This window comes from Chelonia mydas, chromosome 1 (genome assembly GCF_015237465.2).
Source record: "Chelonia mydas isolate rCheMyd1 chromosome 1, rCheMyd1.pri.v2, whole genome shotgun sequence".
Classification (NCBI taxonomy): domain Eukaryota; kingdom Metazoa; phylum Chordata; order Testudines; family Cheloniidae; genus Chelonia; species Chelonia mydas.
This window is the reverse complement of record NC_057849.1, coordinates 331,636,921-331,664,617: the sequence shown is the minus strand read 5'-3', so window position 1 is coordinate 331,664,617 and position 27,697 is coordinate 331,636,921. Positions and strand designations below refer to the sequence as shown.

Sequence of the window (27,697 nt, the reverse complement as noted above, 5' to 3'; positions counted from 1 at the left end):
CACACCTGGACAAGTTTAGCTTGTGAGATATGAAAGGATCATACAGCATTAGGTGATACGAACTTGTGGGGGGGGGGAATTAATCCGTCTTAAAATATTAAAACACAAGTTAGTTACTGGAAACCAAGGGCCAAATTCTCCACTGGTGAAGTCAATGGAGTTACATAAGCAAAGAATTTGGTCTAAGGACCTGGTTTCGCTACTGTTTACAACAATGTAACTCTACTGAAGTGTGTGGAATTGAACTACTTTAAATGAGATCAAAATGTTTCTTTGAAGCAGACGTTACATTCTGTCTTTTTTCATACAAAAACTGGACGGACATTAATTTAGTGCATAGGCAAGCTAAGATTCAGCCAGCTGGTTTCTAATAAAAATAGACAACTGGTTTGTTGTAATAAGGACCAATCTGATTTTTTACCCGTAAGTCAAACTGCACTTGAACCATTTCTGAAACTCAAAAAAGATTCTACTTAATTCTCTTTAATCCAGTTTTCACACACCACTGCAGTTCCTTCCTTCAGCGAGAAGCAGAAGTACACAAATAACTCGTGAAAGGGTAATTCTGCAGCAGGAAATACTATAACATTTATGAGAAACCACATATTGCAAGGATACCAGATCACAGATGGCTGGCTATTTCACACCTCTACAGTTGGATGCATATCTGAATTGTACCTCAAACCCTTTTGAGATCTGTTCATTACTAGTGTACAAGCCTGGTTCTTTCCTACTACGCACACAGCAGACATCTCAGGCTTGATTCTTTTCTCACAGCAGTTTACACTGGAGTAACTCCACTGACTTCAGTGGATTTACTTTTGATTTATACCCATGTAAAGGAGACAGTCATGAAGCCTGTTCTCTAAGAAACAAAGTTGCAATGCCTTTTCAATTCAGTGGGAGTTGTCTCTGTATCAAAGAATAGAATTTTGGCCCACATAATTTAGGATGTGGGCCCACTAATTCCTGGCTCTTCAAAGGCACATAATGCCTTGTCATAAATAGAAAGGGAAGGGTAAACCCCTTTAAAATCCCTCCTGGCCAGAGGAAATCTCCTCTCACCTGTAAAGGGTTAAGAAGCTAAAGGTAACCTCGCTGGCACCTGACCAAAATGACCAATGAGGAGACAAGATACTTTCAAAAGCTGGGAGGAGGGAGAGAAACAAAGGGTATGTGGCTCTGTCTATATTTTGTCTTTGCCGGAGATAGACCAGGAATGAAGCCTTAGAACTTTTAGTAAGTAATCTAGCTAGGTATGCGTTAGATTATGATTTCTTTAAATGGCTGAGAAAAGAATTGTGCTGAATAGAATAACTATTTCTGTCTGTGTATCTTTTTTGTAACTTAAGGTTTTTGCCTAGAGGGATTCTCTATGTTTTGAATCTAATTACCCTGTAAGGTATCTACCATCCTGACTTTACAGGGGGGATCTTTTTTTTTATTTCTATTTACTTCTATTTCTATTAAAAGTCTTTTTGTAAGAAAACCGAATACTTTTTCATTGTTCTCAGATCCAAGGGTTTGGGTCTGTGGTCACCTATGCAAATTGGTGAGGCTTTTTATCCAACATTCCCTGGAAAGGGGGGGTGCAAGTGTTGGGAGGATTGTTCTGAAGATCCAAGGGTCTGGGTCTGTAGTCACCTAGGCAAATTGGTGAGGCTTTTTACCAAACCTAGTCCAGGAAGTGGGGTGCAAGGTTTTGGGAAGTATTTTGGGGGGAAAGACGTGTCCAAACAGCTCTTCCCCAGTAACCAGTATTTGTTTGGTGGTGGTAGCGGCCAATCCAAGGACAAAGGGTGGAATATTTTGTACCTTGGGGAAGTTTTGACCTAAGCTGGTAAAGATAAGCTTAGGAGGTTTTTCATGCAGGTCCCCACATCTGTACCCTAGAGTTCAGAGTGGGGGAGGAACCTTGACATGGTGGCAGCCGTGGGATTAACCTGAAATCATTTTGAGATCCAGTTGAGATTTTTTGAACTAGAAATACAGATTTTAAAAAGGAAATTTTCTTTCCTTTGGAAAGGAAGTCCAGAAGCAGCTGAAACTGAAAGCAGCTTGTTTTTTCTCTGCTTTGTGGCCAAGCAGAGACAAAAGGAGACTATCTTTGTGAATTGCAGGTTTTCTTTGCCTGGAGGCAGGGTACTTAACTCCTGCAGGGAAATTCACAGTCTTCCAACCCAGAGGTTTGTTTTTTTTTTTTCCCTAAAAGTAAATAGAAGGGGGGGTGTTCTACCCATTTGCCTGGAGACAAAAGGGGCAGGGTTTTTTTTTTTTTTTGGATTTTGAGTTTTTACAAGGAGCACAAGTTTAAAAAGGAAACTTGTTTTTTCTTTGGGCTGGGTAAACAAGTTTCCAAGTAGTTGGAAGTTTTTTGCTTTGATTTGGGCCCAGAGCAGAGACAAGGGAATTGTCTTTTTCTGTAGGCTGACAATCACTATCAGAGAATAGGTATTCTATTCCAGCACAGCAAAATTTTACAGCCAAGTTTTGTTTGTTTATTTCTAAACCTCGGGTGTAAAGTTAGTTAAAAACAGAGAGGTTAGAATGACAAAATCTGCAGCTCGACTACAGCTGGAATTAGCCAGATTTCAGGCTGAGGAAAGACAAAGGGAACATGAAAGACAGATAGAACTCATGCGGCTGAAGAAGGAGGAGAAGGAACAAGAGAGGAAGCATGTGGAGGGGGAGAGGGAAAAAGAGAGGAAGCATGTGGACGAGGTGGAGAAGATAAAGGCTCAGCAGAATATACCAACAAACCCTAGCAATCCTTCTCCAGGTACCACTTCCCATCCCAGAAAGTTCCCCACCTACAAGGCAGGTGATGATACTGAGGCCTTCTTAGAAAACTTCGAAAGGGCCTGCCTTGGGTACAACATCTCTACTGACCAATACATGGTAGAGCTGAGGCCGCAGCTCAGTGGACCCTTAGCTGAGGTGGCAGCTGAAATGCCTAAAGAACACATGAACAAGTATGAACTGTTTAAATCCAAGGCGAGAGTCAGAATGGGGATAACACCCGAGCAGTCTCGTCGGAGGTTCAGAGCCCTAAGGTGGAAACCAGACGTGTCATTTACCCGACATGCCTACCACATTGTGAAACATTGGGATGCCTGGATATCCGGAGCAAGTGTTGAATCTCCAGTAAATTTGCCCTTCCTAATGCAAATGGAACAATTCTTAGAGGGTGTTCCTGAAGAAATAGAAAGGTACATCCTAGATGGGAAGCCCAAAACTGTAATCGAGGCAGGAGAGATTGGAGCCAGATGGGTGGAGGTGGCAGAGAAGAAAAAAACTGGTCGCAGTTGGAGCGGAGACCAGAAGGGACAACCCCAGACCACACCCTATTACCGGGGGCCGCCCAAAGCCCCACCTACCTCCCAAAGAACCCTCCAGACCCCTTATCGTCCCACCACCCCGTTCTCCAGCAACCCTCCTCGGCCCAGTGACCCGTCAGCTGGACGATGTTTTAAATGTAACGAGCTGGGGCATGTAAAGGCCAACTGCCCCAAGAACCCCAACAGATTACAGTTCATTGCACCGGAATCACACCAGAGGTCCGCAGGCCCAGATACCTCCCAGATACCCTTGGAGCGGAGGGAAACTGTGAGTGTGGGCGGGAAGAAGGTCACCGCGTGGAGGGACACCGGAGCACAAGTGTCAGCTATCCATGCTTCCTTAGTGGACCCCAATTTAATCAACCCAGAGATCCAAGTGACGATTCAACCCTTCAAGTCCAACTCTTTCAATTTGCCTACAGCCAAGTTGCCTGTCCAGTACAAGGGCTGGTCAGGAACATGGACTTTTGCAGTCTATGATGATTATCCCATCCCCATGCTGTTGGGGGAAGACTTGGCCAATCATGTGAAGCAGGCCAAGAGGGTGGGAACGGTCACCCGCAGCCAGGCTAAACAAGCCGTGAGGCCTAGCTCTGTTCCGGAAACTTCTATCAGGACCCGGTCAGAGGTGATGGATCCGGACCCCAGACCAATGTCTGCAACAGCAGTAGTGGATCCAGTCCCAGAGACCCAGACGGAACCAGTCCCAGAACCGGAACCAGCCGAACAACCAACACCAGACCCATTGCCAGCACTGAATCCAGTACTTGCAACCTCAACACCAGAGGGCCCCACCGACCCTGAACCGGCAGCAGCCGATAACCCGACACAAGAGGCTCAGCCGGAGCCTGAATCCCAACATAGTGCACCAGCGGAGAGCGGTTCACAGTCAACAGAAACAGCTCCATCCCCTATATCGCTTCCAGAGGGACCAAGCCTAGGTCCACAATCCAATGAGGAACTGATGTCTCCAGCATCAAGGGAACAGTTCCAGACCGAACAGGAAGCAGATGAAAGCCTCCAGAGAGCTTGGACAGCGGCACGGAGCAACCCACCACCTCTCAGCTCTTCTAATCGATCCAGGTTTGTTGTAGAAAGAGGACTTTTATACAAGGAAACTCTTTCTGGTGGACACCAGGAAGACTGGCATCCTCAGAGACAGTTGGTAGTTCCAACTAAATACCGGGCCAAGCTCTTGAGCTTAGCCCATGATCACCCTAGTGGCCATGCTGGGGTGAACAGGACCAAAGACCGTTTGGGGGGGTCATTCCACTGGGAGGGAATGGGCAAGGATGTTTCTACCTATGTCCAGTCTTGTGAGGTGTGCCAAAGAGTGGGAAAGCCCCAAGACCAGGTCAAAGCCCCTCTCCAGCCACTCCCCATCATTGAAGTTCCATTTCAGCGAGTAGCTGTGGATATTCTGGGTCCTTTTCCGAAAAAGACACCCAGAGGAAAGCAGTACATACTGACTTTCATGGATTTTGCCACCCGATGGCCGGAAGCAGTAGCTCTAAGCAACACCAGGGCTAACAGTGTGTGCCAGGCACTAGCAGACATTTTTGCCAGGGTAGGTTGGCCCTCCGACATCCTCACAGATGCAGGGACTAATTTCCTGGCAGGAACTATGAAAAACCTTTGGGAAGCTCATGGGGTAAATCACTTGGTTGCCACTCCTTACCACCATCAAACAAATGGCATGGTGGAGAAGTTTAATGGAACTTTGGGGGCCATGATACGTAAATTCGTAAATGAGCACTCCAACGATTGGGACCTAGTGTTGCAGCAGTTGCTCTTTGCCTACAGAGCTGTACCACATCCCAGTTTAGGGTTTTCCCCATTTGAACTTGTATATGGCCGTGAGGTTAAGGGGCCATTGCAGTTGGTGAAGCAGCAATGGGAGGGATTTACACCTTCACCAGGAACTAACATTCTGGACTTTGTAACCAACCTACAAAACACCCTCCGAACCTCTTTAGCCCTTGCTAAAGAAAACTTACAGGATGCTCAAAAAGAGCAAAAAGCCTGGTATGATAAACATGCCAGAGAGCGTTCCTTCAAAGTAGGGGACCAGGTCATGGTCTTAAAGGCGCTCCAGGTCCATAAAATGGAAGCATCGTGGGAAGGGCCATTCACGGTCCAGGAGTGCCTGGGAGCTGTTAATTATCTCATAGCATTCCCCACCTCCAACCGAAAGCCTAAGGTGTACCATATTAATTCTCTAAAGCCCTTTTATTCCAGAGAATTAAAGGTTTGTCAGTTTACAGCCCAGGGAGGAGACGACGCTGAGTGGCCTGAAGGTGTCTACTACGAAGGGAAATGTGCTGGTGGTGTGGAAGAGGTGAACCTCTCCATGACCCTTGGGCGTATGCAGCGACAGCAGATCCAGGAGCTGTGCACTAGCTACGCGCCAACGTTCTCAGCCACCCCAAGACTGACTGAACGGGCATACCACTCCATTGACACAGGTAATGCTCGCCCAATTAGAGTCCAACCTTACCGGGTGTCTCCTCAAGCTAAAACTGCTATAGAACGGGAGATCCAGGATATGTTACAGATGGGTGTAATCCGCCCCTCTGAAAGTGCATGGGCATCTCCAGTGGTTCTAGTTCCCAAACCAGATGGGGAAATACGTTTTTGCGTGGACTACCATAAGCTAAATGCTGTAACTCGCCCAGACAACTATCCAATGCCACGCACAGATGAACTATTAGAGAAACTGGGACGGGCCCAGTTCATCTCTACCTTGGACTTAACCAAGGGGTACTGGCAGGTACCGCTAGATGAATCTGCCAAGGAAAGGTCAGCCTTCACCACACATCTCGGGCTGTATGAATTTAATGTACTCCCTTTCGGGCTGCGAAATGCACCCGCCACCTTCCAAAGACTTGTAGATGGTCTCCTAGCGGGATTAGGAGAATATGCAGTCGCCTACCTTGACGATGTGGCCATATTTTCGGATTCCTGGGCAGACCACCTGGAACATCTACAAAAAGTCCTTGAGCGCATAAGGGAGGCAGGACTAACTGTTAAGGCTAAGAAGTGTCAAATAGGCCTAAACAGAGTGACTTACCTTGGACACCAGGTGGGTCAAGGAACTATCAGCCCCCTACAGGCCAAAGTGGATGCTATCCAAAGGTGGCCTGTCCCAAAGTCAAAGAAACAGGTTCAATCCTTCTTAGGCTTGGCCGGTTATTACAGACGATTTGTACCGCACTACAGCCAAATCGCCGCCCCACTGACAGACCTAACCAAAAAGAAACAGCCAAATGCTGTTCAGTGGACCGAAAAGTGTCAGAAGGCCTTTAACAAGCTTAAAGCGACACTCATGTCTGACCCTGTACTAAGGGCCCCAGACTTTGACAAACCGTTCCTAGTAACCACAGATGCGTCCGAGCGTGGTGTGGGAGCAGTTTTAATGCAGAAAGGACCTGATCAAGAATTCCACCCTGTAGTGTTCCTCAGCAAAAAACTGTCTGAGAGGGAAAGCAACTGGTCAATCACTGAAAAAGAATGTTACGCCATTGTCTACGCTCTGGAAAAGCTACGCCCATATGTTTGGGGACGGCGTTTCCACCTGCAAACCGACCATGCTGCACTGAAGTGGCTTCACACCGTCAAAGAAAATAACAAAAAACTTCTTCGGTGGAGTTTAGCTCTCCAAGATTTTGATTTCGACATCCAACACATCTCAGGAGCTTCTAACAAGGTGGCTGATGCACTCTCCCGTGAAAGTTTCCCAGAATCAACTGGTTAAAATCGTCCTTGAGATGTGGAAAATATTGTTAGTCTTTATGTACTTGGTAGTATATTTAGAGATGCATGTGTCTTATTAACTCTGTTTTTCCTAGAGCTCCAGGAAGAAATCCCAGCCAGTGTTTCACCCTAGCTGAGATTTGGGGGGCGTGTCATAAATAGAAAGGGAAGGGTAAACCCCTTTAAAATCCCTCCTGGCCAGAGGAAATCTCCTCTCACCTGTAAAGGGTTAAGAAGCTAAAGGTAACCTCGCTGGCACCTGACCAAAATGACCAATGAGGAGACAAGATACTTTCAAAAGCTGGGAGGAGGGAGAGAAACAAAGGGTATGTGGCTCTGTCTATATTTTGTCTTTGCCGGAGATAGACCAGGAATGAAGCCTTAGAACTTTTAGTAAGTAATCTAGCTAGGTATGCGTTAGATTATGATTTCTTTAAATGGCTGAGAAAAGAATTGTGCTGAATAGAATAACTATTTCTGTCTGTGTATCTTTTTTGTAACTTAAGGTTTTTGCCTAGAGGGATTCTCTATGTTTTGAATCTAATTACCCTGTAAGGTATCTACCATCCTGACTTTACAGGGGGGATCTTTTTTTTTATTTCTATTTACTTCTATTTCTATTAAAAGTCTTTTTGTAAGAAAACCGAATACTTTTTCATTGTTCTCAGATCCAAGGGTTTGGGTCTGTGGTCACCTATGCAAATTGGTGAGGCTTTTTATCCAACATTCCCTGGAAAGGGGGGGTGCAAGTGTTGGGAGGATTGTTCTGAAGATCCAAGGGTCTGGGTCTGTAGTCACCTAGGCAAATTGGTGAGGCTTTTTACCAAACCTTGTCCAGGAAGTGGGGTGCAAGGTTTTGGGAAGTATTTTGGGGGGAAAGACGTGTCCAAACAGCTCTTCCCCAGTAACCAGTATTTGTTTGGTGGTGGTAGCGGCCAATCCAAGGACAAAGGGTGGAATATTTTGTACCTTGGGGAAGTTTTGACCTAAGCTGGTAAAGATAAGCTTAGGAGGTTTTTCATGCAGGTCCCCACATCTGTACCCTAGAGTTCAGAGTGGGGGAGGAACCTTGACATGCCTAAATACCTTTGAGGATCTGGGCTTAAATATTTTTTGCAAACATAAAACATTAATCGTGCAAATCACCACTGGATTTCAATTAAATGCAGGGATTTATGCAATCAAGATGAAAATATCTGGCAGTGAATTCATAGTAACCTCTATCTTCCATATTTCAAACACTTCTAAAGATAAGCACTGAAATAGCTTTCTCCAGTGTACACAAAACCTTCTTTTCTGAAATGTAAATGTCTGAGTATTAGGTCACTTTAATATTGTAAAATCAGTTGGAACTCGGTAATCATAATCAGTTAGCCCCAGTCCAGAAGAACAATTAAGACCTACTTCACTTTTAGCATGTGAATAGTCCCATTGATTTCAATGGGACTTTTCACATGCTTAAAATTGAGCCTTAAGTGCCTTGCTGGTCTGGGGCCTATGTGCATACATGTAAAGTAATGACTTCAAACAAACTTGGACAAAACTTCTTGATTTAGTGGCACTCTCTGTCAACATTAGTGGTACAACTCACTAACTTCAGGGAATTCAAAGAAGGCCAAACAAAATATGTGAGAGAATGAAGAAACTGAGGAATTCTCAAAAGAGTCTAAGAGAGTTAGGGGCCAAAATTCCATTGAAATCCTTTGAAAACCCCATCTTAAAAGAGCAAAATTATGCTTGTTGTGGCCAAGCAGCAAATAAGTTGGATATGCTAGCCAGCTGCAAATACTTGAAGGGTGTCAATACCTAGGAAGGAACCGAATTAGAATGGACCAAAAAGGTAGGTTGGTTTGTTTGCAAGTTTCTAAAATGTTCAAACTTTAGCAACCCGCATTTTGATTTACAATTTTTCCCAGACCCCCAACACTCCCAACTCAGCCCCAAGCCCTGCCCCCACTCCAGCCCTTCCTCCAAGGCCCCACCTCTTCCTGCCCCTACTCCACCCCTGACCCCTCCTCTTCCCCGCCTCTTTCCACCCCCCCCGTGAGCATGCCCCATCTCTGCTCCTTCCCCTCCCTCCCAGCGCCTCCTGCACACAGGGGAACAGCTGTTCTGTGGCATGCAGGAGGCACTGGCGGGGGAGGAGTTATGGGAGGGAGGGTGAGGAGTTGATCAGCAGGGCTTGTGGACCTGCTGGAGTACCTCAACTGGCAGGAATATACTAAATAATCAAATAGGTCTTTTCCGCCTCTAATTTCTGTTTCCAAACTGCTTAAATAAAAATATTGCTTTTCCCTGAATATATCAAGGTGTCAACCTAGGACTGGAAATGCACAAGAGGGACAGTGGATGAGATAACAGCCTCATTCACTACAGAATGCTGGTTGTAAGGCCCCTGCCTCATTCCCTGCAGGAGTTAAAAGGTGTGTAATGAATGAGGCAGAGGCTGCAAAGAAGATTTTCTACAGAAATTTCACCAATTGAATTCAACTGGTGCAAGCCTCTGCATGGAGACTTATTGCATCGGTTTAAACATGGCTTATTTATGTACAAGTTGTGCCTACACATTACAAGCTATACCTATATAAGCCAGGTTTGAATAGACAGAAGAGCTGGTCTCCACACAGTTTGTGTATTGATTTAAACACGTTGGTTTAGAAACAGATGTAGGTGAACTGATGCAACCTTCTACTGTGGATGCAGTTATACTATTATCAAATTGCTTATAATGGTATATATGATGTCATGGAAAATAATAGTATTTTGTTAATAATATTTAATAGTTTTTAAACCAATATGATCAAAGCAGTACAAGCCCTAATATTGTCTACACACAACATTACACTGGTTTAGCTAAAGGTCTGTTTTGGGTTTGTTTGGGGGAGCAGGTGGGTCTCTCCTCTTCTACTTTAGAGCATAAGATCTCTGGGGCACGGATCATTTTTTTGTTATGTGTGTGTACAGTGCTAGCACAATGGGGCTGAGGACTCTATTTGCTATTGCAATACAAATACAATTTGATTCTTATATATTATGTTCCTTGGTGCAGTGACCTTGTCTTGTCTGTAAAGTACTATGCCCTTCCGTGGTGCTACATAAGCAATTATTAATAATAACTCTGTTTTTTGGCACTTGTGAGTTGTAACCAAACGATAAGTTTTTTAGCCCAGCTATTCCATTGTCAGTCATTCTTTGTGCACAGAAAGGTGACCTACCATAGCAAGCACTGGGCTGGCACAAGTATCAATCAAAGGTCTGATTTGGGGTTTGTCAGTGTATACTTAGGTGCCAGCTCCTTAATCAAGTTCACAAAGTCTGTTTTCTCTATGCATGCTCTGCACACTTCTCCCCAGCTATCCAGGATCTTCCTCAGCTCAGCCACTCTCATCTTGGAGAGATCCACCGAGTTTAAGTCCAGTTTCCTTTCTGCAAAAACAAAGAACATGAGACATACTTTAGAGACCACAGGAGAGTTCATATTTGTCCTCAACTCCTCTGTGCTGCCAAAGAAAAAAATTCCAGTTCCTACAAATGTTCCAAAAGTGTCTCCTATAACTCAGGTGGTAGTTGAGTGAAGAACAAAAAGTTAAATATAAGGGGCCAGATCCTCACCTATTGTATATCTGCATAGCTCACATGCAAAACAATAGAATTACACTGATTTATACCAGCTGAGGACCTGGCCTATAAATTCTGATTCTGATCTCATTAACACACTGATGTAAAAGTGGAAACCCCATTGCCTTTAATGGAGTTATTTCTGATTCACACCGTGTGAAAACAGGATCAGACCCAACTTTTCTTCTCAAAGTGACCACCTGTATAAGAAGTACATGGTTGAAACTATTGAAAATTGAAGTTTTCAACAAAAATCCATCTATAGGGTTTTTTTCAACCAGTTACAGATTGTTCAATGTTCTTTTTATTGTTTTTTTTCAAAATTTCAATAACATTTTTCAATGATTTTTGCAAAATTTGGAATTGTTTTTTGACCAAATCTGATTAAAAGGACAGATCTTCCTCTATCTACTGAATATCCTACCTTCTGTGGCTCAAAACAAGGTCTATATAAAAAGGATGGTGATTCGATCTTTGAAGGAGCTACGACACAGAGCCTTATGGCCCTCATGTAACAAGACATGGACTCATACAAAGAAATTTGGCAACCATTTTTCTGCCTTATTCACCTGACACATGTACCCAGCAGGACCCTTGCTACACATAGTGATGTAATTCCGATCTTTGTTTTTAAGGCAAGTAAGAACATTGGTCTGTCCCATCATTGCTATTCCTATGGTCCATCTAGCCCAGTATCCTGTCTGACAGTGACCAGTGCCAGATGCTTCAGGGGGGATGAGCAGAAGAGGGCAATTATCCAGTGATCCATCCCCTGAAATCCAGTCCCAGCTTCTGGCAAGCAGAGGCTTAGGGACACCCAGAGTTGGAGTTGCGTCCTTGACCATCTTGTCCAATAGCCTTTGATGGACCGTTCCCCCATGAACTTATCTCATTCTTTTTTGAACCCAGTTATAGTTTTGGCCTAGACAACATCCCCTGGCAATGAGTTCCACAGGTTGACTGTGCATTGGGTGAAGCGGTACTTCCTTTTGTTTGTTTTAAACCTGCTGCCTACTAATTTTATTGGGTGACCCCTGGTTTGTGGGTTTTGTAAAGGGGCAAATAACACTTCCATATTCATTTTCTCCGCACTAGTCATGATTTCATAGACTTCTATCGTATCCCCCCTTACTCATCCCTTTTCCAAGCTGACCTGTCCCAGTCGTTTTTTAATCTCACCTCATAAGGAAGCTGTTACATACCAATAATTACTTTTGTTGCCCTTCGCTGTACCTCTTCCAATTCTAATATATTTTTTTTAAGATTGGGTGACCAGAACTGCATGCAGTATTCAAGGTATAGGTATACCATGGATTTATATAGTGACAATATTATCCATCGCTTTCCTAATAGTTTCTAACATTCTGTTCGCTTTTTTGACTACCACTGCACATTGAGCAGATGTTTTCAGAGAACTATCCACGATGTCTCCAAGATTTTTCTTGAACAGCAACGGTTAATTTAGACCCCATCGTTTTGTATGTATAGTTGCATAGCATTATGCACTTATCAACATTGAACTTCATCTGTCATTTTGTTGCCCAATCACCCAGTTGAGTGAGATCCCTTTGTAACGCCTTGCAGTCAGTTCTATCTTGAGTAACTTTCTATTGTCTGCAAATTTTGCCATCTCACTGTCCACCCCCCAATTCCAGATCATTTATGAGTATGTTGAACAGCACAGTATTTCACGTCTACCTGGAGAGAGACCACCAGTGAGCAGTTTGTGGAGGAAGATGAGTCATGATACATCCCTTTAAAAATAAAATCAAAACCCTTTTTTTTTAAAAAAAAAAAGATGGGCAATCACTCTTTTAGAATTTTCAACCATTTTCAACACTTCATAATAAAAAGGAATTGTGCTTTGGAGACTATGGAACAGCTCCCACAACCGCACCGGGGAAAGAATTGGGCCTGTTAAATGGCCAGCTTCTCAACAGTAGCCCTTATTCTGCATAGAAACCTTCACAGCTGGAATTGGCAAAGCTGGACAACACTGCTCACTGATGTCAACGGCAGGACTCATGCTGCTTTCAGTGGGCTTTGTATCACGCCCTGAGGACTCTGAGCTTTAGCAACATATTGGTGCGGTGGACGTTGGGTCAGAGTAACTCTCAGGGGAGGGGGAACAGGACATTTCAGTGTCCTAAAGGCAGGATGGAAATACTGGCTGAATTGGGTACAGAGAATGGAAGAAGGTGCATTTTCATGAGTTAGCAATTTCCTTGGCCATTTCTCACCACCTCTCTGTGGCTTGGCATCCAGCAGTAAAGACTTTATTTTAAATGGCTTGTGTGAGCAGGCTGATTCCTTGTGGAACTGGCTTAGCAGAGCTCACTTCCTAAGCTCTCAAGCCCTGACTGGCATCCATTCCAATTCCTGCATAAAAATTGCTTGCAAATATACCCAAGAGTGCCATGTGAGTGGTTCTGCTCAGCTGGGCAACAGGATGCCTTTGCCTCTGGTACAGAGACGTTAAAACACAAATGAAGGATAACAGGCATGGGGTCAGCATCCTGCCAGTTCTTCAAATTCAAAGTGACTTGCAAAGAAAAGGACAAAGGGGTTGTGCTTTGTTTCTGCTTCTTCCTGGTGCATACAGGCCTGAAAGGTTTTTTAAGACACAGATAAGTTACAAGGATTTTTTTCCTTGCTTGTTTTTTGCATTATACATTCAGTTTTACCACAGAAAACTACATGGACAAGTGGAAAGAAGTAAGTATTCAACATCAGTTACACAAAGGAAGTGCAGCCTAACTGAAGAGAGAGAAGAGATTTTTTAATTCACCATGTTTAAAATGATTCGTTTTTTGTTAATAGCTACTTAACTCAAACACATGCAAAAAAGCTCTCTCTTTAAAGAGTTCCACATAACTGCCCCTTCACATAAGGGCTGAGAGAGTGCCCACCCTCATACCTAAGCCAGCCAAAGAATCCTCCAGCAAAAATAGTGAAGACAAGACTTAATGCTCCTGATATTTCTAACGGGGGGAGGGCATTTCTCTCCTAATTTCTGAGAAGCAAAAAGAGTACAAACCTATTTATTTTCCTCTCTACAACCCATTTGATAATGAATATGGTATGTAGGCAGGAGCCAATGGGGATTCATGGGGATAATAAGTAGGTATAGAATGCAACTAGATCTCTAGGCCCACCAGTTTGCTCCAGACTCTGGCCCTACCATATTTGAGCTCACAGATCTGAATGTCGTTCTTCTTCAGTTTCTCGCATATCTTCGACACAGGCACATGAGCACTCATTGGGCGGCTGACCTCGCTGATGATCTTCGTGGCTGCATCGCTTGTTGCCCCAATGTAATAGCACTGAAACAAGCAGGACACATCATCAGCGCTAAGAGAAAACCGGGAGTGGCTCCTGCCAACTGCTGAGGGGTTCACGTGAAGTACTGTATACCTCCAACTCCCATTGAAGTTGATGGGATTTGAAGATGCTTAGCACCCTGAAGGATTGTACCCTAAAACTCAGACTCCTACCACTTCCTCTTTTGACAGAAAGACCTTCCCCATAGTGATGTGTTAAATGGATGCTTTGTTATGCTTGGTGGAATGCTGGGATATTGCAGGTCTGGCACATCTCACAGGAGACGAGGTGTGTTTGTGTTTGATGTACCTTATATATGAGGCAGCTTGGAAGCTGTTATTGTGCAAATAACAGATTTGTGCAAATAACAGATTCCTCTGACTCTGATTACTACTTTGTACAAAGTATTGTTATTAAATAAGCCACTGACAATATGAAATACTGTCTCCAGGACATGAAGTATATCACCCTGTTAACACAATCCATCATAATTTGTTACCAATGGGACATTTCCATCTCATCATAACACCTTCTAGAATGGGGTGCATCTGATGGAAAACAATGGCCCATTTTTGTTACGTCTTTCAATAGGCAGAGAGCAAATAGATACTTTCAATCAGAAGGACCTTTGTTTTGTATTAGGGGTCAGATTTTGCCACCCTTATTCATGTTGAATAGTCTCAGTGAGGAAAACGGGACTACTTGGCATATGGGGTACTATTCAGCATGAGAATGGTTAGGCGGTTGTTGTGCTGAGGCCATGGCCCATCACGCTGACCAAGACAGTTTTCTTGCTTCCTTGTGCTCCCCCATCTGTCTGTCTGTATCCACCTGTTGTCTCTTGTCTTACATTTAGACCGTAGACTCTTTGGGGCAGGGACAGTCTTTTTGTTCTGGGTTTAGCACAATGGGGTCCTGGTCCATGACATGCTCCTACGCAGTGTAGGTACTACAGTAATACAAATAATAACAAAACCTGGCTCTAGGAGGCTAACGAAACAAGAGAGGACACAGTGACACCATTGTGTGACCATGCAGTGTGGGTGTGTCGTTTAACAGTCTTCAATGAACTGAAAACAAAATGGCTGCCAGTCTTTGCAAACAGCGGTCCTTAAAGATTTAAAGTGGCAGAATACAGACCACCCGTGCATAACAAAGCTAAAGACACCACAGCTCTCATCGGGACTGTCACTAGCCTAAAGCCAGGCTGGTGAGGTGCTGAATAGCACTGCAGCATTGTGTCCTGCCCAGAAGCTCTTCCCTGTGGGGCTCAGTGATTCCTCTACCACTCCTTATCATCACTTGGCTGCTTAGCAGAGCAGAAAGAAGAATGAAGGGCATTTTTTCTCCCCAGCGAACACTGGGAAACAGCTGAAAAGCCTCTGAATTGTGAGGGACTCAACATTAAGGCATGGCAGGAGAACTTGGCTTTAAAAACTAACATAACATAACATAGCAGTTAGATACTGCAGTAGGCTTCCGCCAGCCCCAGTCTCTTCTGCAGTCCAGAGGCCCCCACTTCCAAAATGGAAGGTGCCTAATGGCCTTTGGTCTCTGCAGCCTTAGCCCACATCCTTGCACAATGACAGCTCTTCTACTTACTTCTACTTACTCAGTGCTGTGCAGGACACAGCACAGTAATACTGAGAAGCACCTGCCACAGGCTTGAAACGTGGCGTCCCCATCGAACTGTAGGGTTTAGGCCAGTGATTAGTGCTACCCCTGAGCCCAGGAAACAGAAATCATCTGTTTATCCACAGAACAGGTACATCAAGGGTGGCAGCAGGGCAAACCTCTCCCACATGGTCCCACCAGCTTTGATCTGGAGGGATCACTTCTAGGAATGAAAGGGCAGCTCAGTCCCCCGCCTTGCCCTCTTAGCTAAACTGCCCAAAAGGGTGCTAACTAATGCCAATTGTGGTGGTGCATTTGGGGTCCCATCCAATGCCCAATGAATGAAGGGAAAGATTCCCATTAATTTCAAAGAGTGTTGGATCAGGGTCTTAATAATGTGGACACTTACACACCTGAAATTAAACGAAAACCTTCAAACTTATTTTACGTAAGCCAGCAGTTGGTAATAATTTTCAGCCACTGTTGATGTAGCTGGATTTGAACCAGTGCCCTACAGCTCAATACTAAATGACAGTGCAGATGAACCAATATTATCTCATCTAATCAGTATTTTTTTTTCAAAGCATCATGAACCTAAAGACAAAAGAGATGAGTACCAAGCGGTGTTCTTTTCCTTTTGTATCCATGCAGCTGTTAACCAGTTCTCTCTCTATGGTGGCCACAGTGAAGTCAGAATGTTTTTCTTTTAATGAGTTGTAAAATCTGTCCAAAAATCCTTTACACACTGTAAAAAGAAAATAAAATATATAAGCCACCCAGTAGGGTCTAGCAAAGCCTCAGGAATTTTAATAACTTAGCTAAAAACAGGGATCCATTAGCACATCATAAAAACAGAAAATGACAGATTTTAACAAATGAAGAATTTAAAAAAACAAACAAAAGGTTTATTTCAGCATTTTAGCTCCCAGTATTGCCAACAACAGGAATGGAAGGAATATGTAGGAATGGAATTTGTCCTGTCAGCTCTGGATGTTTCTCACGCCTTAAATCTTTTATTGTAACAGGAGATCAGAATTCATCAGCATTTTGATCTTGGTTCGATTAAGTTAATCTCAACTAGAAAATTTAATTGTGTTTAATCACCATGAAAAAAAAAATCAGTTTAGCTGAGACGATACTGCCCAAGACTGGCCAGGGAAGACAAGGAAAGGCTGTTGTGTTCTGTCCCTTTTAAGTACGCATCCTGCCCCCATTACCATAGTATCTGGTTGCCTCAGTCTTTAATGCAGGCCCAGGTGAAGGATTTTTGCCTAGAATTGGCTAGTTGGCTATAAGTGCAGAAAGCACAGATCCATGAAGTACAGACACATTCCCAGGCATTGCTGGAGGAGATGACTGCACAGCGTGAACAAAGCAGGTAGAGGAAAGTTTATTATTCTGTGCTGGCCAATGAAGTTAAGACACTTCTACTTGGCAAAGAAAACGTTTTGGACAGGTGAGGACAAGTAACCCTCCCCCACACCACCCCCAGTATGAATGGTGGCTCAGGAAGGCCGAGCCAGGTGGACAGCAAGTTTCTCACACCTGTGGATACTGGGGGGCTGTCCACAGAGAGCACAAGAGTTCTTACAAGAAGAGCGGTGCCGGACATGGAGTCTCAAGACCCAGGTGGAGGCAGAGAAAGCCACTTCAAAGAGCAGATGTGTGAAGGAGCCAGACTGAACAGAGGCCTTGAGAAGGCAATTGCTCATCTAGAAAACAGACAGAAGGAGGTGGAACATCTGCTACTTTTGGAGAAGAACTGCTACTTTCACTACAAGAAATGGGGAAAGGCAGTAGCTGAAGCTCAGGACACAGAGAGGCTCATGCTTGCCCTGGAGCAGCAGATGACTGAGCTGAAACAGGAGGAACTTAAAATGGGAGAGTGAGAAAAAGGAAAAGATGCTGCTAAAGGAGCAACTGAAAAGTCTGCAGGTAACAGAGCAGGCTGAGATCTCCTAGCTCCAAGAAGAGCTAGTCACGCTCACTGAAGAGTTAAAAGGGAAGCAAGAGTTTCTCACAACTATACATATAGATGGAAACTCTTCATAGTGACAGCAAGGCCGAGATTGTGGTGATCCAGAAGAGGACAGATGAGCGGAAATCTCCGCAATTTTGGAACCTGAAATTACAATAGACTCTACAGACAGCTATGCGGAATGTCTCTGAGGTGCAGGGCCAGCTACAGAGGTAGCCTAATGAACATGCGGAGGCTCTGCAAACACTTCAGACCCAGATTCAGATGTTGGAGACCCAGCCAATGAGTTTGCAAGACTGAAACGCAGTGCTCAGGTGGGAGCTACAGCAACAACGGAGCAAGAAGGAGATGGTCACAGGACAGCAGGATGACCTCAACATCCAAGCCAACAACCACCTCCTGGAACAAATGGAGGAAATGAGAAGACTGAGGTTGATGGTCCAGAAGAGGGCACAGAGGTGTGATAAGCACACAAGCATGGTGACCGCTGACCAGAAAGCTTGTATTCCCACAAGCAAATGGAGTAAGGATTCAAGCAGCTGGGAAGATGGTATAAATGTGTGGATTCACCACACAGTGACAGATGTAATATCAACAGCCACCAATACAGAGATTGTGTAGACTATAGCCTTTACACCACTCAACAAACCCAACCCCTACTGGAATGGAGAAAAGTAGAAGACAGGTTCAAAGAGGAAATCATGGCTCAATTCAATATCCTACAGGCCCAAAGGTTGAGCACTTGCAAGAACTCGAAGGGATGTACTCCTCAAAAGACAGGATGTGAGCTCAAGCTATACAATGGGAACAGGACCTGGCCAGAACTGAAAAAAGAGATTGGAGAACAAGTTTTTGATGATGCAAAGGAGCAGACTAAGCTCCAGAACTTAAGGTCCAACTTGCTTCAGGTCCAGCATGGATAAAGGTAAAGAGCTGGAGAGCCTGAAGGAGCCATTCTTATGTAACATTGACAGACTCTGGTTGTCATCGGGCAGGATTGAACCTGGAATCTCTGGAGCTTAATGCATAAGCCTCTACTGCATGAGCTAAAAGCCACATGGCTCTTAGCTAAGGCTGTAGCAGACTCATTAAGCTCTAAGTGGTCCCGGTGCCACTAGAGGGGACAGAACACCACACCCAGGAGGTGTGTGGGTTACACTTAGAAAAGAGTTGTAGTGGTTGCACCCTGAATGATAGCTTGAGCCACGAGGCACCTCAAACAGTTGAAATTAAGAGCTGCCCCACCCTAGCTCAGATGACACAGGAACACAACGAGGCTGTAAGGCAAGGCCACAGCCAGACCCCAACTAAAAAGAGCTTTCCCTAGAGGAAAAAGGAAGACAAAAAATGATCCTAACATACTGAATGACATCCATGCAACAGTGTGGGTACAGAAAGAACAAAAGCAGGTGTTGCTAAGCCAGATACTAACAGCTGTGGGCAAAACAGTACGGAAACCTGCTGAACCTGAATCTTAGGATATCCTTAACCAGCCACTGGCGAAGTGACCTAAGCCCTGAGAAGAAGACAAGGCTCGTTTCGAAGCCCAAGCAAAGGACTGAATGTAAAGGCCCTAGAGCTGCAGCTGAAGACCCCTGGCAAGGGCAGACAGTTTGGGCTTTTTGCTACCCCAGAAGGGGTTCCTTTTTGACTGTGTGACCCGTCCATAGGGCCAAGCCACTGAAGACCCACCAAGAAAGGTCAGCAACATACAGGGTGCTCCAGTTGCAGAAAAAGGCCTGCAGTACTGCATGCAGCAACAGGAGGCACTCGAGGAGTGTCCCATTACCATTTCCCATAATCCATCTCACATCTTGGAGCTATGTCATTAACACAATACTTTTGCATTTATACGGTTCCTTCCAGCCCAGGGTTTCAAAATGCTTCATAAACATTAATTAATTAAGCCTCACAACACTGCTGTGACATGTTGTTAGCACCATTTAATAGGTGGGGAACCTGGGGCCCAGAAAGGTGAAAGGCCAACATTTTCAAACCTTGGCATCTGCTCCTGGGCACCTAAATCCAGATTTTAATACTGCATGCAGACAACATCAACTGAACATAAACTTAAAGAGGCCGATTTTCCCCCCTCATTTCATGAGTTAAAAATATTTGAACTTGCAGAGTAAGTCCTGGCATCGCCAGTTACTACTACCAGTTGAAAATGTTCAGTTGGTTCCTATTAGTTCCGGTTGTTAACTAGGGATCCAGTTCAGCAAAGCACCCCTATTCAGTAAAGTACTTGCTTAAAGTTCTGTGCATGCTTAAGTGCTTTGCTGAGTTAGGGTATAGGTTTGGAACAGAGTCTTTTAGTTCCTGGGGCAGTTGATCCTCCAGTAAGAACTACCAGAGGCCAGCAGTGACTACTTGAATGATTTTAATGGAGTCTATTGAAAGTTTCCAGTAGGGTAATCTGGGGAACATGCTGCTTATTTGTTCTTTTGTTTTATTAATGTGAAGTGCAGGTGTAACTTTCTTTGCAACATCTTTGCAAGTGCCTACCCCTTAGGATAATCCAATGTCCGCATGAATATGATGATTTGCTACATACATTTTTTTTAAATGGTAACTTGTCTCAAGTCTAGCTATCAAGTATGGAGATATGGAAGATAACTTGGTGGCCTTGTGTAATTAGCCATGTGCACTCTTTCCAAAGTGAAGAATTAGGCAGGGAGCTGCTGACCGAATGGAGCAAGAGAAGGGATTTACCAAGTCATTGATTATTTTATTCAGTTCAGTGCTGTTTACAAGCAAACAAAATCAGTTGGTCTCACTGGTCAATTATCCCAGGATTATTTGGTGCAGGAAAGCAGCTTTGTCTAGGACAGTAATTTAATGACTCTTGTTACAGGTCTGGATTTTGGTTGTTTCAGGCTGTCAGACAATAGAATTTTTCCATCTCAGTGACTAAAACTTGTGACTCTTTGTATTATAAAGGAGGTGTGGTTACCACTTACCAGGCTAGCCACGTCCTTTCAAGGAAAAAGAAGAAAAGCAACAACTCAACTCTTGGACAACAGCAAAGGGAATTTTATAGTATGTTTTGTAATAACCTAACAAAAAGCCCAGTGAAGTTGGTTAATAAACCCTTTGGCACCAAGCTTTCCCAATGCTTAAAACTCTACTGCAAAATCCCCAACCTGTCAGTCTCCAAGCTGCAAAAGACTTATCAGGTGGTAATTGTATGATATGTTCATGCCACCTACAGGAAAAAACACATCCCTTCAAGAGATGTTGCTTGTAAAGCTTTGCATTAATACTTTTTTTTTTTTTAAATGGCTGTTGTGCCAGATTGGTGATCTAGTATCACTGGACACCGCGCTCATAAAAAAAATCCTATTCAAGTTATCATTAATTAACCAAAACATTTAATGCATCTAATTCACTAATGGCAGGTTTTATAAAGTATTTAATAGTCACTTTCCCCTGTCTGTGTCCCAGTTACCTCAATTGTGAAATGGGGATAATGATAACGACTTCCTTTGTAACGCGCTTCGAGATCTATTGATGAACAACTCTATGTAATATTGTTATTATACTTTACAACTATATCACAAAAGTGCTCTGAGAATTATCACTTCACACTCCACTGAAATCCATCCAACTCTGGGGAGCAGCAGGTTAACAGACACACCACACAGCAGTTTGGGACAGGAAATGAAGAGTACCCGTGTCCATCTGAAACTGAAGAAAGTATTCTGACGTGGGCAGAATGTAGTTACGCTGTGTGGAATTTAACCCCTCCCCCCCCGGGGGGGCTAATAGCCCTAATTTTACAAAAACTTCCATGAGAACTTTCATGATCACAAGTGATCAGAACCTCAGTTTTGCATCCCTTTAAAAAGCCAGCACCTCCGGTAGCAAGATGCTCCTAATACCATAGTGAAAAACTTGGTTCTGTACAAACTCAGAGAGGAAAGTGCCACCTACTGGTTCACCAACACCACTTCCTGCAGCATCTGGGTTTACCCTGGGGGTTTCCTAAGTACTGACTCAGTCTGCCCCTGCTTACCTCCTGGGATATGATAAGAGCATAGACAGTGATGATACAGCTGTCATCCACAGCCTCCTACAAGCTTAATTTTCAAGGAATTAAGGCAGCACATGCAAAAGATAATTAAAAGGGGTTCTTTTACCCCCCAGGGACATTTTAGAGCACATATTATTTACTGAGCACCAGCAGTGGGCTGGGCAGTAGTGCAGTCAAGGGTAAATTCAGGTAAATTGAGTTTACTGCCTCTCATTTGGGGAATATGGAGTTTAGGTTAGATTAGTTCACCCACTTCTTTTTTTTACCACTACAGCACTGATGCTGGGCACTGCATACATGTCTTTGCTTCCCAGCAAAATATCTAACAAATGTTTCTGCTTGTTTTTATCACTGTGATTTTACTACAGGTACAGGCTAAAATCCAAGGGGGAGCTCTTTGAATCTCAGCGTTTCAGGCTGACCCTGGGCTTTCAGTGCAGTAGTAGCTTGGATTCGTACAGCAGAGGGGCTCACAATGTGCTAACAGTGCATCTCGCTGGCAGGTCTGGCCTTTGAATTTGTGGAGCGCCAATGTGCCAGATGGGAAGAATCATGCCATGAGCTGCCTCCCACTCCTGGGAGGGGGCCTGGAGATTATGCAGGCCTGTGGCAACTTGTGTTCTCCCACACAGGTCTAGCTACTAAGGAAGGAAATAGGTCTGCAAGCTGCAGACTGGGAAGTGTTTACTTTGCTGAGAGCCTGCCATCAGTAGTTTATACTGAAGGCTGGTGCTGATAGTTGGCCATCTGAGTTGAACTAACAGATTTCAGCAGAACTCTTGACTAAAACTCTACCTCCCTGCAATTCAGTGTGAGAGCTCTCTATGGAGACTTAAAGGAAATTGAATCTCTCTGTTCAGAGACACACGTGACTCCTTCATCGTAGTATCTGAACATCTCCCAAGTATTTATGGATTTTAGCTCACAAACCCCTATGACATAAAGAAGTACTACGGTGTCCATTTTACAGAGGGGAAACCGAATCTTACGGTCTGACTATGCTGCACTGGGGAGGTCTGATTGCAGCAGGGGTAGACGTACCTGAACCTGCTTTGATTGAACAACAAGAGCAGTGAAGCCACTGCAGCACAGGATGTACGAGCCCACCCGGGACCCTGGGGACTCTAGCAGCTAGTCCACACTGCTGCAGCTTCACTGCTTGGTATCCAAGCCAGCTTGAGTAACAACAGCCGTGAAGCCATGGCAGCATGGCCTAGCCCCACCCACCCACCTAGAACCCCTGGTACATACGTGAGCAGCTGCTGCGCTTGCTGCCACAGTTCCACTTCTATTGCCACTCGACCTAGCTTTGATCTAGCTGGCTTGGGCCTGCCCACACATGCTGCAATCACACCTCCAGTTGCAGTGTAGACATACCCACGGAGAGTGACTTGCCACGGGCATGTAGGAATTCTGTAGCAGACCCAGGAATTTAACCCAGATCTTCCGAGTCCCAATCCAATGCTCTCCTGACCATCCCTCCTCCCCATGCAGGAGAGTGGACACCATTAAGCCTTTAATACACTTACAATACATTGCTATTGCAAGCTGGGCATCTCTTCCATTTTCCTTATTTAAGTGTAACTCCTTGGTAGCTGCCCCGTGTGCCAGGTAAGTCCCAGGATCAGGGCAGCTCCAGAGCTGCCCATGCACCTTCTGAAGTACTAACTTGCCAATGGAATGGCAGCACTGAGAAGTCTGTCACTGCAATAGCCCAGAAATTAAAGTGATGGTGCTTTGTTGAAAGTAAAATGTTTAAAGGATTTTTTTGCCTGTGCTACTGTTACCGTCTCAGATGGTTAAAGACAAAAGAATTCTTAAAATTTCATTTACTTTCCCCCAGTTATGGGGCAAACTTTCCCCCAGGAATGGGCAAACTTTTTGGCCCGAGGGCCACATCTGGGTGGGGAAATTGCATGTAGGGCCATGAATGTAGGGCTGGGGCAGGGGGTTAGGTTGCGGGAGGGAGTGCTGGGTGTGAGAAGGGGTGCGGTGTGCAGGAAGGGGTTGGGGTGCGGGATGTACAAGGGGGCTCAGGGCAGGGGGTTGGGGGGCAGGAGGGGTGTGGCAGGGAGATCAGGGCAGGGGTTCAGGGTGCAGGCTCCAGCCCGGCACCGCTTACTGGAGCGGCTCTGATGTGGCAGCGGCACACAGGGAGGCTAAGGCAGGCTCCCTGCCTGCCCTGGCCCCGCGCCGCTCCCGGAAGTGGCCGACACCACATCCATGTGGCCTCTGGGGAAGGGGGAGCAGAGGGCTCTGCGCGCTGCCCTTGCATGTGGGTACCTCCCCCGAAGCTCCCATTGGCCGCAGTTCCCCGTTCCCAGCCAATGGGAGCTGCGGGGGGCGGTGCCTGCAGGCGAGGACAGTACACGGAGCCCTCTGCCCCACCCCCTTCCCCAGAGGCCGCAGGGACATGGTGCCGTCCGCTTCTGGGAGCGGTGCGGGGCCTGCGGCGCCATGGGGGTGGCAATCCTGCAGGCCGGATCCAAAGCCCTGATGGGCCAGATCCGGCCCACGGGCCGTAGTTTGCTCTCCCCTGGTTTGGATTGTGAAATTAGATTGCTCAATTTCACTTTCTGGTTGGCATGCACTAGCACCATGCTGTTATTACACTGCAGTGTAACACTTAAGATCTCGATCCTGAAATCTGCTCCACATGGGCAGACCCCTGGGCCTCTGTGGAACCACATTGGCTTGGGCCTTTGCATGGGAATGGTTTGCAGGATTGGGGCCTCAATTCTCATGCACTAATACAATGCTGCATTGAGGTTTTTATTTTTAAAGTGTTTAGAGCATAAAACATTTTTATTCATTTTACAATTTGGATTTTGTTTAAAAAAGATTCAAATGGGCCTAAAATTTTTAGTTGACACATTCCATTTAAATCAAGCGTGTTCTAAAACATCACACACACATATAGGCTCTGGGGAACTATGTTTGTTTTCTGTTGCCTAACAGTACTGGTATCTCACCATGTCCCTCTTACTGCAAGAAGAAAAGCTGATAGAGAAAGCTTTTGCGTGCATCATATCAACATTCATCTACTGTTTATGTACTAAGAAAAGGAGTACTTGTGGCACCTTAGAGACTAACCAATTTATTTGAGCATAAGCTTTCGTGAGCTACAGCTCACTTCATCGGATGAAGTGACCTGTAGCTCACGAAAGCTTATGCTCAAATAAACTGGTTAGTCTCTAAGGTGCCACAAGTACTCCTTTTCTTTTTGCGAATACAGACTAACACGGCTGTTACTCTGAAACCTGTTTATGTACTGATTGTGTGTATATTTAGCATACAGGACCTAAAGAAAACAAGGGGCTGTACAGTGAGAGATAAGAGCTTTTAAAGAAAATTCATGACACCACACAGATGGTAGGTTAGAAAATTTTATTTACACATTTTACTTAGCACATATTATTGTACACCTGTGGCCGAGATGAGCCACAGTTTCATAAGCTACAAGCAAGGAGAGACATGATGGCAAAATGGTATGACTTGAGTCGAATTTTTGCCATTGTTGCACAAAGAGTCTGACTTAAGTGGGCATAGGGGTTATTTTTACGACTGTCAACGACACAGGTATCATCCCTCCTTGTGCCCCAATTCCAACTTTTGCAACCCGGTGCACATGCCAGTTTTGACACCCTTGTCCTCTTTTCCCACACTACCTCTTTATGCTCAAAATGCTCTTTGTCAACCCCTCCTTAAGACTCCCTTCTACAAGCCATTAACTAACGTAATGGGGAGGGAGGAGGCATGAAGAAAACTTTCACTGCGTTTCATCCCTCTGCTCTACCCTTCACCTGTTGCTTGATTGCTAGATTGTGAGTTCTTAGAAGCAGAGACTATGCCTTGTATATTTGCACAGTGGTTAGCATATTTATGGTGCTAATGTTACGATTATTATTTATAATGCAGTATTTTCTACAGGCTTTCATGTTGACCCCATTAAATCAAGCAGATACACAACCTGGTGTAACGGACAGAGCCACATGGGTCCAGGCAGAGATTCCTAAAAGCTGGCCAAGATTTTGTTTTATTTACTCTATTTCTCCATCAATGGCCAGGTATAACAGGCCAGAGCAACCAGTGCTGACAAAAAATGGAGGCCTGGCTCCATGGAACTGTGGCCTTAATTTTGACAACTGAATTCCAACCTTGATTTCTACTTGTGACGCATGACCAGACGCATAAGTGTGCTGCAGGATGAATGACTCAAATTCAACCCTTAAAAATATGTGGGGAGATAATGTTTGTGTTTTTGTGTATTTACCTGTATATTGGTAGAGGTCAACAAACAGTCCCTGTCTATGCTGTATTCTGTTAATTCAGAGATCAAAAGAACATTTTAGCATTTAAATGAACTGTAAACACAGGATATCGCTGTACTTATCTCTTTGAAATGTATAGCCAGTCATCTGCGAATGGTGGAAAAACAGGCAATTGCCTTATATTAATTTGTGTAGCTAAGTACTGGTGATAGACCTTCTTCGAAGTTGCCCTGATTGCCTATTGTAACCCAAGGGACTTTGACCTATCAAAGAAGGCCTGAAATTGTATAAAAGATCCTTGGGTCCTGATCCTCTCATCTCAGATCTGCTTAAGCTTCATCGGGGAAGTTTGAGTTGCAAGACTGAGATCCCAGTTAAACCGGAACACACTGAATAGGATATTGGACTACAATCTATGGACTAAATTCTAAAAGAACTCCTTGTAACTACAAAGCTCACCATCTCTGCTATGAATCTGAACCTCAAGAATTGAACTCATGCCTATATGTATATTGATCTTTTAACCATACTCTCTCTCCCTTTTCTTTTTAAATAAATTTTAGTTAATAAGAATGGCTGTAAGAAAGCATGTATTTGGGTAAAATCTGGAATATTCATTAACCTGGGAGGTAATGTGTATGATCCCTTGGGATTGGTAGGAACTTTTTTATATGATGAAATGAGATTTTTCAGAAATCATCATACCTGACTTGGGTGTGTAGGTGGAGGCCTGAGGCTGGGTTACTTTAAGGGGACTGTGTTGTTGATTTCTGAGTAACCAGTGACTATAACAGAAGCTGCTTTGTATTGGCTTGGTAAGTCTAAGTATTGGAATATCTACTAGCTCGGGGGATTGCCTGCCCCACTCTTTGCAGTTCACCCTCAGTGACCTCAGCTGGCTCCCCTGGGATGCCGGTGACCACCATCTGTCAGTGACACAGACGCATCATTAACTATGCATGCAAGCAGCATTCAAAATCACTGCTCTAGAGCAACAAGAGCGACGACACGAGGCCTCTGTGTACGACTCCAGCCGGTCTGCCATGTCTGACCTGATTTCCAAAGTTGCTGAGCGAGCACAGGTAGCTCCCACTTGCTTTCATGGGATCTTTGACTAAGCACTTCCGAAAATCAAAGCGAGCAGGCGCCAGGCAGCGGAGGCAGATCTGCCCCAGGGGAGCTGGGAGGAACCCCAAAGAGACTCTCTCGGTGACGCTGCGGGGCCCGGGGCCATGCATGGGGGGGTTGCATTTCCCACGGTGGATTAACCAGTCCTGGGGGGGGGGGCTCTCCCTCCCCCCCCGGATGAGGGCGATTGCACCGTTAAGAAAACGCCGTGAGGCACAGGGCGCAGGCCGCAGCATCTGCGCAGCCACGCAGAGGAGAGCAGCCGGGGGCATGCAGCTATGGCTAGCAGCGGCACACGGTGCAGCCAGGCCAGCGGGCCCCAGTCCCTCCGCCCCGCTCACCTTCGCACTGCGCTGCCTGTCCCCACGGGGCGCGGGCGGCGGCGGCGGCCCAGGGGCCCGCGCACAGCAGGGCGAGGGCCAGAGCTGCGCAGGGGCCGCGCGCGGGGGGCGGCGGCATGGTGCTGGCAGCGCCGCGGGGCTCGAGACGAGGCCGGGCTCGAGACGAGACCCTGCTGACTGACCCCGCCCCCTTCTCCGCTCCCGGCCGCCGCCGCCAGGAGGAGGAAAAGGGCTTGGGTTGCTGGGCTCGGTGACGACGAACCCCGGCTCGATCTTTCATTGGCGGTTCGCCGCCTCAGTCT

The 27,697-nt window shown here is 45.2% G+C and overlaps 1 protein-coding gene across 1 annotated transcript; it reads right to left on the bottom strand.

Moving 5' to 3' along the window:
• Positions 1-470: 470 nt before the first annotated feature.
• CDNF (cerebral dopamine neurotrophic factor) lies at positions 471-27,693 on the bottom strand. Its single transcript, XM_037889282.2, has 5 exons — positions 27,396-27,693; positions 16,262-16,389; positions 13,891-14,032; positions 8,170-10,517; positions 471-994 (listed from the first exon to the last, which is right to left on the bottom strand). The coding sequence occupies exons 1-4, from the start codon at positions 27,673-27,675 to the stop codon at positions 10,339-10,341; spliced, it is 729 nt and encodes a 242-aa protein (XP_037745210.1). The 5' UTR covers positions 27,676-27,693; the 3' UTR covers positions 471-994; positions 8,170-10,338.
• Positions 27,694-27,697: the final 4 nt, after the last annotated feature.